This window comes from Sparus aurata, chromosome 9 (genome assembly GCF_900880675.1).
Source record: "Sparus aurata chromosome 9, fSpaAur1.1, whole genome shotgun sequence".
Lineage (NCBI taxonomy): Eukaryota > Metazoa > Chordata > Actinopteri > Spariformes > Sparidae > Sparus > Sparus aurata.
In genome coordinates, this window is record NC_044195.1 from 16,701,440 (window position 1) to 16,712,847 (window position 11,408).

At 39.9% G+C, this 11,408-nt stretch overlaps 1 protein-coding gene across 1 annotated transcript; it reads left to right on the forward strand.

Moving 5' to 3' along the window:
• The first annotated feature begins 782 nt into the window (after positions 1 to 782).
• klhl6 (kelch-like family member 6) lies at positions 783 to 11,404 on the forward strand. The gene is made up of 7 exons (XM_030427389.1): positions 783 to 1,180; positions 1,260 to 1,425; positions 5,917 to 6,366; positions 7,545 to 7,782; positions 8,235 to 8,437; positions 9,599 to 9,812; positions 10,160 to 11,404. Exons 1-7 carry the CDS (start codon positions 924 to 926, stop codon positions 10,456 to 10,458), a joined length of 1,827 nt encoding a protein of 608 aa, XP_030283249.1. The 5' UTR covers positions 783 to 923; the 3' UTR covers positions 10,459 to 11,404.
• Positions 11,405 to 11,408: the final 4 nt, after the last annotated feature.

The following is an 11,408-nucleotide window of genomic DNA, read 5'->3' on the forward strand; positions in this document are numbered from 1 at the left end:
ATTAAACTAAATGAATGAACTGAATGTTCTTTGTATTTTGTTGCCTAAGAATGAGCCGACAGAGGGATTGGTACCTCTTCTACAGACTCTGCTATGTTGCACAACCACGTTTCTACTGTAGCCCAGAGTGGACAAAACCAAACACTGGCTCTAGAGAGGGTGCCACCGTAGGGGAGGGTGAGACGAGGGGTGTCAAGTTGGTTCTAATCTGGACCCTCACTGCTTGATGCCACTAAATCCTACACGCTTGAAAATCTGCTACTTTCCCTCTAAAAACTGTCAAAATTAAACAATTAAAGAGTTGCATTCCACTGATCACAACCCACAGACGTGTGTACCAAGTAGACACAGTGACACACTGAATATGGCGATCAACTACCTTTCTCTGGGCCACCTTAGTTGTGGTGCTGAGCGAAGGGGAAAACCTGCCTCCTCTCTCCTCCCAACCACATCAAGTCATGTCATGTCCCACTTAGATGTCTGAATGACAGAGTCAGACATTTAAAGAAGTTTCAAGAAGTGAGTTCCCGTTAAATGAATAGACCCATTACAGCATGCAGTATCTAAAAATGTGTTAGAGATTAAACACTCTCACACTCCCCGAGCAGTTATTTGTGCTTGATTCTCTGTGTGGTGTGGTCAGAAGGAGGACAGTCTGAGTAAAGAGGAAAATTGAGTAACTTAGGGGAACAAGACACAAGAAGGGGAAGTGTCTAGAAAAAAGCAAAGCTCGATACGCATGTTCCTCTTAGCACAGGAATAGGAAGTATGAAGAGGACAGGAAAAAACAAATCCACAACTCAACGCAACTCAACTGTTACGAGCGTAAACCACAGGGCTCTTTTTGACTGGTGCAGGTGCACCTAGAGGAGCTGCACGCTGTTCTTCTGAGAGAAGCTTCTGAAGAGTTTTTGACTTTAAAGATGAGCGCCTCACTGGAGAGGACTACAGACTGTCCTTTGCCACTTCCTGGAGATACCTCCAGCCCAGACGAGGAGAAAGACAACCTGAGCGCCTCGAGTGAGCTACACTGGGAAGATGGAGGTCTGCCAGGGGAGCTTCAGAGAGGGATGGAGACCTTACGGGTGAACAGAGAGCTGACTGACGTGGTGCTCAGTGTTCAGGGACATGACTTCCCTTGCCATAGAGCCATACTCGCAGCTGCCAGTCATTACTTCAGGTAAAACTGATTCTAGTCTTGTCAAACTGGATTTTGACAGCGCTGCTGGTTCTACTGAACGGATGTCTTTTCTGTGCAGGGCAATGTTTTGCAGCGGCCTGAGGGAAAGTCATGAGGAGCGTGTGGAAATAAAAGGGTTGGACAGCGGGACGATGAGATCGCTCCTGGAGTACACCTACACCAGTCGGGCACTCATTACAAACTCAAATGTCCAGAGAATACTAGAAGCTGCCAGTCAATTTCAGGTAAAATTACAGCTTCTTACACCGAATCAGTTTACGTTGCACAATCTTTATCTGGCACTCACGAAATTCCCTGTTATTCTTGAGCATGTGATCAGCAGCAATTTTTTTTTCTCACAAATTGATCGCCAAGAAAGACAAAAAGTTCTACATAACTATCTCTGCCGAGTAGGATATGATTTCACTTGTGTCCATTTGTTCAGTGGTCGTTTGGTTGGTTTGTCACCTGGATAACGTAGAAACCACTGAATGGATCGCCTCAAAAATTGGATAGAGAATGGGTCTCAGCCCAGAATAGACCGCGTTAAAGTTAAACTCTCAACAAAATGCAACTTAGGCTCTTTTTAGTAAACTCTGTGTACACAAAACAATGTTTTCAGTGCTCGTTCTATGTGTAGAGACCCTGGTGATACTACGAGCAAAGTTTCATGTTGTGTCGAGCCTTCTTAGTGTTTTAAAAATAGCGATTATGATGCTATCGCTAATTTGCCCAAAGCACTCCCATTGAAAATGACTTTGACCTGAAAACGAAAACACGGTAAATCTTAAAAGTGCCTCTCTGGTTGTAATTATGCTTTACACGAAGGTTTGACTCATATACATTCACAAACAAAGCCTAGGCTGCATTTTGGCGAGAGTTTCACTTTAAGTCTGGGTGCAGATATGGATAAAGGAAGGGATCCACAAAGTTTTCTCACATTCTTTAAGACTGCGATAGGGCTTTTTTTGGGGGGGGGCTTACATTTGCATTAATTTCTCTAGGAACAATGCTTGGATGCATCTTGATAAAAAAAAACAAAATCGTTTTTATTTAGGTGACTGGTCTCAATAAGTGAGTAGAATTTGATGCAGATCCTCTATCTGGTGAGCTTAGATTAGGTTAAGCAGTTATGGGTGGTTTAAAATTTAGATAAGGTGCTGTCAAATCTGATATTGAATAAGGCTTGACTGAATTAAAGGGGACAGCTGGGCCTCAGCGGAGGTATATCTCTACTCAGAGTCTTTTATGCAGTGTTGTAAAAACTACTTTTGAAGCACACTTTTGAATGAATTATCAGTCATTAAACACTGGAAGAGTAGGAAAACTACCACAGAGCGAAATCTTGTTTGCTTCAGAAACACCAGTTCAAACTAGTGGCCAAGCAAACTCACAATGACAAAATCATCGCAATATCAAAACAAATGTGAGCTATGAAATCTATGTTTAACTGTTTTGTCTGTGAGTTTTGTCTGATTTTTGGCAAATGAATTATGCTCAAAATACGAGTGTATAGACAAAGAGAGAGAACCTGCGACCATAACTGTAAAAAAATTCACAAAAAGAACAATTGCGCTTAATCATTATTGAAAATGCAAGCAGCATACTCGTCAACAAAAGATGCACAAGTCTGAACATTTTTGCTGGCATTTTCACACAATATTATCACATGTGTTTTATCAACACAACATTTGTATTTAATTGTTTACTGTCAACAGTCATCGTGAATGTTGAAATATTGTTGCAACGCTCGCTCAAACTAGTATTGAAAAAAAGAATGAAAGAAAATTAGAAAAAATGTCCCTCATTTGAGTTTATCGCAAAAAAACTACCTAACTGCTCTCAGGTCATGCATACACCAAAAAGAAAAAATTCCCCACTGTTCTTGGGAAAGTGTGAAGGCTGTCAGCTTTTGGTTTTGTATACACTGGCCCTCACTGAGACACCTGCCTTCCAGAAACTAGTCCAGATGGGGGGATTATACCCAGCAGGATGACTAAGTTCACTGATTACTCAGGTTACTGTCAGTTAACTTCGAAAATAGCATGCAGCAACATCGTTTGCCAATAGCCAATTCTTATAACTCATTGATACCTTATATATTTAGGTTTCTTCTGGTCAATGGTATTGCCATTGGTTTATAGCTTCAGTGGCGATTTTACTACTTGGTTTACATTGTAGTTGACTGTCGCAAGCAGTTGAATAATCAGCAACCTACTGCCAAATTAAACTATTTTACTAGTTTAATTACAAGTAGATCACTATTCCCCAACACTTACGCAAAAGACAGTGACTCTAAAAACGTAGTTGTTACTTTTAGCTTGGTATATTTCTGATTTGACGTAAAAGGGTTTTTTATCAGAATTGGATCACTTTCACATTCATGTCACAATGTTAGAGTCATAAAATTAAGAGCAGTCAGCAATACAACCCTGCTGTAGTGTAGAACTACATTTAAAATCCCCCAATTGTTCAGGGCTTCTCGCCTCACACAGTCCTCCCCCCATGTGACAAACATCTCACTGGTCGTTGTAAAAGGGAAGTGAAAGTTGGCCAGTTGTTTACACTCAGGATCAGTTTTCCATACAGTCTTAAATTAACTACACAGCTGTGTGTGTCAACACAGTAGGCAGATGTTTGAGTACCTACGCCTCTATTTTTGTGACAGGCCTTCAATATGTAGTTTTAGGGTAAGAGAACAAATAGTATTGATTAACTTATTCATGATTTTTGATGATTTAAACATAAATGAATGCAAAATGAATTGTGGGTAATGTAGGCACCGAGTTATAAAAGGAACAAGTGGAATAAAAAAGGCGATTTCCCTGGTTCTGCTGTATCGATGTTGAAAATTAGTTTTCAAAACTGTCCACAGTGAGTCCAACAGTGTTATAGCACTTCAGAGCCAGACCAGTAGACTGCTTTTCAAAACTTGTCACCTAAATTACCTACAATGCAACTTAGCCACTGAGTGACATTGCTGGAGGCAGTTTTTCAGATTACATCAGCTTCCTCTGGAGCAACAAAAGCCTTTGTGCTATTTTTTTTTCCCTCACATGCGGTTGTTCTCCCCAACACCTGTGAACACAGTTTGATGTAAAATTGGTGGCGTTACCGTTTAACAAAAGATCAAGGCACTATGACTTTCTTTGTTAGTTTGCACTTAATAGATAATCGGGTAAGGAATGTTAATTCACATGCACTTCATGCATTAACTGATGTGCATCAAGTTGGACCTCAGTTACATGAAAATCTAAACAACTGCATATATGTACTAATGTTTAATATGTAAATGTTAAACATGCAGCTGATGACCAGTTTGATATAAAGAAAGTGGCTCATATTTGAGAACAGGCTGATCAAACACATGGGTCTGAATTAATGTTTCATGTTCCTGTAATCAAGCTAATTTGGTCGCATATGAATGTAGCAAGTAACTGTGAATTATTGTTCTCTAACCGGAAGTCAGTGTTAATATATACTTACTTGTTAATACTGTACTACAACAAAAGTAGTACTTTACATGACTTTTAAAATGTCCTCTCTATATTTAAAACAAATATCGGCACTTTCTACTCCTTACATTTTCAAAAAAGGCACATAACTTTAGTCTTAATGCTTTGAGGGGAATTATTGATTAGTTTTATAACATGCAGCCTTTTTCAACATCACAAGAGCAATGTCAAGCTATCAGGAAGCTACATATCATGTAAAAGACATAAATAGACAGATAGGGAGACTGGAATGGGGAGAAAAGGCATGTTAGTGTCCTACATCTGTAGAGACCCTGCAGCCCTCTGCCTGGATTTTCTTATTTTCTCACTCTGTTGCTGCTTGGGACACTTTACATACCCAAAATGTCACTATTTGACATCCTGGGAATGAGACTCAGCAATCAACTATTTTTGTGGTGCATTTATGAACAGCTGAAAATCCTACTGATTCTTCCCTTTAATTTTGATAGTCTTTGAATTATATTAATATGGCGTCAAGTAAAGTTAGCTTCGCACAGAAATGGGACGTCGAAATATCCTTCAGAAAGATACTTATTGCTGTAATACTCCTGTACTTTCATACTTTTACTTAAATAAAGAAGCTGAGTCAGAACTTCTGCTTTTACCCTAATCGCTTTTTACATGAGCATCTGTACTTGTGTAAAATATATTCTAAGTAATGCATACTTTTGCCACCTCTGCAGGAAGTCATGATACATCCCGCTTTAATTAACGCGTTAAAACATACTACAACATACTACTACTTAACTCTATGATTCCTTCACTCAGTTACAGGCAGATTACGATTAGTGGGCACAGTTTTAAGATATACTTGTGATCATTTCTACAGCACTTTTCTGAACAGGTACAAAGGGCTTAATGGTAAAACAAACAGCGTAAACAGTGAAAATGCTTAAATCATCAGGCCACAAGAAACAATTTAAAGGAATAACATACTAAAACAGTAAAACAATAAGGAGTATGCTAGAAAATGTAAATGTTGTTGAAGATTAGAGCAAGAAGTTTCAAATTTTTATGGCCCATGGCACCTTTTAGGTTTTTAAACACATTTCCAAGATGTCTTGTCAGTTTTAGTTCTGCATTCTTGTAATTCCAGTGATCAGTCTTAGAAATCTCATGTACCATAATGTGCTTATCATTGACACAGTGAAACCCTGAGTCAGAGTTCTTACACAATTTCGATTTTAACAGTGATGATGACACCCGTGTTTTCTCCTGTAGTTCCTGCGTGTGGTTGATGCATGCGCTGGCTTCCTGAGCAAGTCCATTCACCTGGAGAGCTGCATTGGGATCCTGAATCTTGCTGAAAGCCACGTCCTGACGACTCTGAAGACCGGGGCTCAGGACTACATCACCACTCAGTTCTCCCAGCTGGTCCAGCAGCAGGACTTCCTGGAGCTGCCGGCGGAGTCACTGGAGGCCGTCCTGCAGAGGGATGACCTCGATGTCAAGTGTGAGGAGAGTGTGTTTGAGGCACTCATGCGCTGGGTGAGGGCCCAGCAGGAAGAACGCTATCCTCTACTGGCCAGGTTGCTTTCACATGTGCGACTGCCACTGTTGGAACCTGCGTACTTTGTGGAAAAAGTGGAGTCGGATGAACTGATTCGACGATGCAACGAGGCTTTTCCTTTGCTGCAAGAGGCCCGCACATATCACCTCTCCGGCAGTGAGGTCAGTACACAGGGAAGACCAAAGATGTGTTGTCACATCTGACATTAGGAAAGTTAATTTATAATATTCTGGCTCACTATTTTGGAAGCACCTCTTTGTCCATCCATGGCAGAAGATATCGACTATCTTTTAAGGGCTCTCGTTCCTGAAAATTAATGAAAAAGTATCCTATAACACCTACCCTAGTCTAGGCCAGGTAAATTCAAAGCTGTTGCTGAACTATGTGGAGGGTTAGGCATCGTTTGAGCTCTTTTGAAACGTTATAAGCTGATTCTTTCCCCCAAGCTCTGTGAGTGCTTCTGGCATTAATCTATGGGAGTTTGAACACACTGAATTATTTATTCATTTTTCTCTCCTACATCTCTGGATGAAAAAAACAAGTCTGCAGATGACCTGTATGATTCTATTAGCTTGAAAATGTCCACATCATATAGTCTTACATGGCCCAAGTTAGAATTTTGAACCAATATCACTGAAAAATTAACCCTTAACAAATGTTTTTCTGAGTAAATATTCAGGTTGCTGACAAAAAAAAGAAGCCATTCTGTGATCTCAAAATACCCCTGCCTGAGAGTAACAGGGGCAAAAACTCATTAAAGATCTTTGTTTCCTTTTTTACACTAACCTCATGCATATGAAAAATATGGAAAAACAGCCTATGCAAAGAGCAAAATGCATAAAACCATATAAACTTGCATAATTTCAAAGTTTAGGGTTTTAAAAACTGTAATAAACTATATAGTGTTGGATTTGAAATCTCATTGGCTGCATGATGCATCAATCATTCAAGGGTGGCATGTTAGTGGCTCAGGAGAAAGGGGAAAGAAGTGCACAACCACTCATTGTCTGTTGTAGGCTGTAGGACGGACAAAGAAGCTCAAGTGTGCTCAGATGAGCTGTCAGTCAACCGGCTACCTTCTCAAAATCTCCGAGGTTTTGGTGTAATGGGATCTGCTATATTTTTTGACAGCTAAAAACATGAAAAAGCATTTGCGATTTAGCCATTATGTCACCATTTAATAATGGAATACTGTTAAAATTATCCATATTTTTAGAGTAATAAATTGGAATGAGAGTGAGAGTAAAAAAGTCCTTTTTGTGGAGGCCTCATTTTATAATAACATTTCCGCTGTATTTCGTGATCTTTTTAATTATGGTGCTTTGTTCATGTCTAACAGGTTGTCTCCGAGCGAACCAAACCCCGTGTGCATCACTTTCTATCGGAGGTGTTCCTGATAATCGGAGGCTGCACCAAAGATGAGCGCTTCATCTCCACTGTCACCTGCCTGGACCCCCTCAGACGCAGCCGGCTGGAGGTTGCCAAGCTACCAATCACAGAGATGGAGGATGAGTCTCAAAACAGAAAATGGGTGGAGTTTGCCTGCATCACCTTCCGCAATGAAGTGTACATTTGTGGTGAGAGAAGTCACGTATTCAAGTTGTGAAAGTGATATTGTTCACCGTCTACTGATTATTTATCTGCCAAGTTATGGTCCTTTTATCAAGTGTGCATTTGTTTTGTAAATGTCTCAGGGCTTCTATTATTTCAGTGTTTTAGTATTCTAAGCAGTGAATCCATAGTCTGCAACTGAACAAAACAACAGGAAGGGGTGACATCATCTGCACCGACAGTTGTTGTGGTTTTAGGTGTTTCCCAACTCAGGAAGTGACATTTCAGCAAAGTTTATTTTAACTGTTCAGCTACCGAGTGAAAGTTTAGAACGGATCATGGGATTTTACAGTGGGCCTGTTAAATTCTAGCACACAGACACAGTCATTACTAAAGACTGAGTGAAACATCGACGTTTTTGGATGAAAGCAGTCTGTGCAGCTGGTGACAGTTTTCTATGATGCTCCTGTTGTTGCAGGAGGTAAAGAGACACAGCATGATGTTTGGAAATATAATGGCGCCCTGGACAAGTGGATCCAGATTGAGGCCCTGGCGACTGGCCGCTGGAGGCACAAGATGGCGGTACATGGGGGGAAGGTGTACGCACTGGGTGGATTTGATGGAGTTCAGAGACTCGCCAGTGTAGAGGCCTACGATCCCTTTCACAATCGCTGGTCACAGGTAAACGTACAAGAACTCTTTATTAATGTGCTTTTGTGAAACTTTACTCTGAATGTTCTGTCTCATTGCTCTCATCAGCATAGTTTCCATGTAGATAATTCCAGCTGAAATGCTCCAACAGTAGTATACCTGTCCAGCACCAAGCGGCAGACAAAGTTAGTGACTAACTGCTGAACAAGTTGAACATTTAGCTGGTAAAGAGCCAGAAGTTAGTGAAGATCGTCGACTGTATTAATAGTGTTTGGAGTTTCTTGGTCTGAAAAGTGAAGCCAACGCAGAAAGGCCTTAAACCTGCATTGCTTTCTACTGGCCAGCAGGGGCGACGCATCTGGTTTGTCTGTGTCAAGTGTGACTTGATGTTTCATTGGTTTCTCCAGTGTGCCTGAAATTAAGCAGTTTCCTTTTTTAACAATTGAGGTTATTGCAAATTCTTGAAGAGAGAAACAAGAAATTAAATTGTAGTATTAGGTGCCCCTAAATGATGTGCTGGTGCACCTAAATGAAAAAGTTCAGCACAACACAACTCATTATTTTGAAATGTTATTCCATCATTCGATTTAACATAACATAACATAACATAACATAACATAATTTTCTTGGATATGCTTTTTGTTTCATTACAGACATTTTATTGCAAAATGCCCTCTTGCATTTTTATGTGACTATGGCTTTTTAAGTAGCCTGTGGATGCCATTCACACTGGCTGTGGAGTCATGTGCAGCCTTGTCAAGCAATGACAAGCTTTCTCCTTGTCTTTCATTATTTGCTATTTACAGCAGCGGCTTGGAAGTTGATTCAGAATGACTGAATGAAATTGTTGTTGCTCTAACTAGCTAAAAGGTGCTAACTGGCAAATTCTGCTAACAGTTGTTGAGCAGAGGGTGTGATTGGCTGAAAGGTGAGAGGGTTGTGATTACACCACTGTCATGAAAAGTGACATTATGTCATGAAATAGAATTGTTATTGGGAATATGCCATTTTGAAATAATGAAAAAGGGGACCCTGAAATGAGAATGTTATATTGAACACATTGGTGCTCCATAATAACCTTTATAGTTACTGTACTGTTACTGTGTACATTAATAAAGTATTTCTGCTGCTCCATAAAGTACAATACACATGTTTGGCTCTACTTCATTACATCTACTTGGATTGTTGCAGGTGACACCTCTTGCAGTAGGTGTGAGCTCCTTTGCTGCTGCGAGCTTTGACAGATGGATCTACGTGATCGGTGGCGGGCCAAATGGAAAGCTGGCGACTGACCAGGTCCAGTGCTGGGAGCCTGGGACAGACTGCTGGGAGCTGAAGGCGCCCATTCCCATTGAAACCAAATGCACTAATGCAGTCACATTCAAGAACGGCATCTATATAGTTGGTAAGTTGGCAGTGGCGGGTGGTAACTAAGTACATGTACTCAAGTACCCTTGTATATTTGAGGTTATTCTACTTTACATGAGCATTTTCATTTCATGTCCCTTTATACATCCCACACAATAATGTATATAAAGACTTAAATTCCTAAATGAGATGAGCACAGTGTGAAAGTGTAACATTAAAATAGGCACATATAACTAAGTCGAAGCTGAAAACCTGCTCAAATAATTAGTATTTTTGAAGAAATTGGTCACCTGCGTCTGGTTTATTGTATAAGAAATCAATGTGTATACTGTATGTGTGTGCAACCTTAATATGGCCACTGTTTAATCTCCTTTCTGCACCCAGGTGGAGCCATGCATGCCATGTACTGCTACTATCCTCTGTCAGACTCCTGGTCCCTGGTGACCCGGCTGGGGGAGAGGGCAAGCTGCGCCATCGCTGCCTGTAACAACAAACTCTTCATCACCGGGGGACGGGATAACAAGAACCAAGTCATCTCAACGGTGATGTGTTGGGATGTTGACCGAGCAGTGTTGACGGAGGAGTGTGTTTTACCCATGGGAGTGTCGCACCATGGCAGTGTGACACTGATGAAGTCCTACACACACATACACAGAATAACACCTGCTGCAGAGACCCAATGACACAGACTTTTTATGAACAGGACATTATTGTTGATGAGAGGATGGTGGAAAAGGAAGAGTCACACAGAACATCACTATGTTTATTTTTGGTAATATAATGCTATATAACAGTAGCAGCTGTGAAACATAAAATAATTAAAATGAAAACAGCAATACCAGATGGATGTTAGTGGTATTAGTACCATGGGATACGTTGTTTCATGGCCTTTACAGTAACAAAGGTTAACAGAGAGATGACTTTAATCATGCTGAGCAATTAAGCATTCCTGACAGAATAAAATAAATAAATGCATTTTAATTACTAAAAATATGCACATCGACATGAGGTGTGACTTTCAAGGGGGAACCAAACCAAAGCCCAACAACACCTGGTGTTTACACCAAATGTGATTTTGCAGGCCTGTTTCTATCTTCCAGTGAACACTGCCACCAAGTGGTCAACATAACTCTGAGTTTTGTTTTATTCAAACAAATACTGTATGCAGACTTATGAAGATGTGTGTCTGAATTTACATCAAAAACAAATCTTGGATTGTCCTTTTGTCCACATTGCAAATCTGTTTAAAGAAATTACAAATATTTGAGTAAGTATATTTTCAAAATAAAACATACTGACATGAAGGTCAATAGTAAATGAAAAAAAATTGTCTAAAAATGTGTTGAAATTGAAGTACTTGAAGTATATTCACTCAAACTTACCGTAAGTAAAATGCTGAAGTACCTGTAATGTGTACTTGTGTCTTCCCATTTTATGCTACTTTATACCAGTGTTGTAAAATATACCCCAAAGTCATACCTGAGTAAAAGTAAAGATAACCTGTAAAAATATGACTTGACTTGCATGTACTTGAGTAAAACACTTAAATAATGTATATTTAATGTACATAATTATCTATGTTCTGGTGATAAATGTGACTATCAAAAGAAGAAGTAAAAGTAAATTCTACACT

Excerpts from the sequence above, each read along its gene's own strand:
- klhl6 (XM_030427389.1), top strand. The coding sequence starts at position 924 with ATGAGCGCCTCACTGGAGAGGACTACAGACTGTCCTTTGCCACTTCCT. Across the intron at positions 1,426-5,916 it reads AAGCTGCCAGTCAATTTCAG|TTCCTGCGTGTGGTTGATGC; the intron begins GTAAAATTACAG and ends TTTCTCCTGTAG. Across the intron at positions 8,438-9,598 it reads TTCACAATCGCTGGTCACAG|GTGACACCTCTTGCAGTAGG; the intron begins GTAAACGTACAA and ends GGATTGTTGCAG.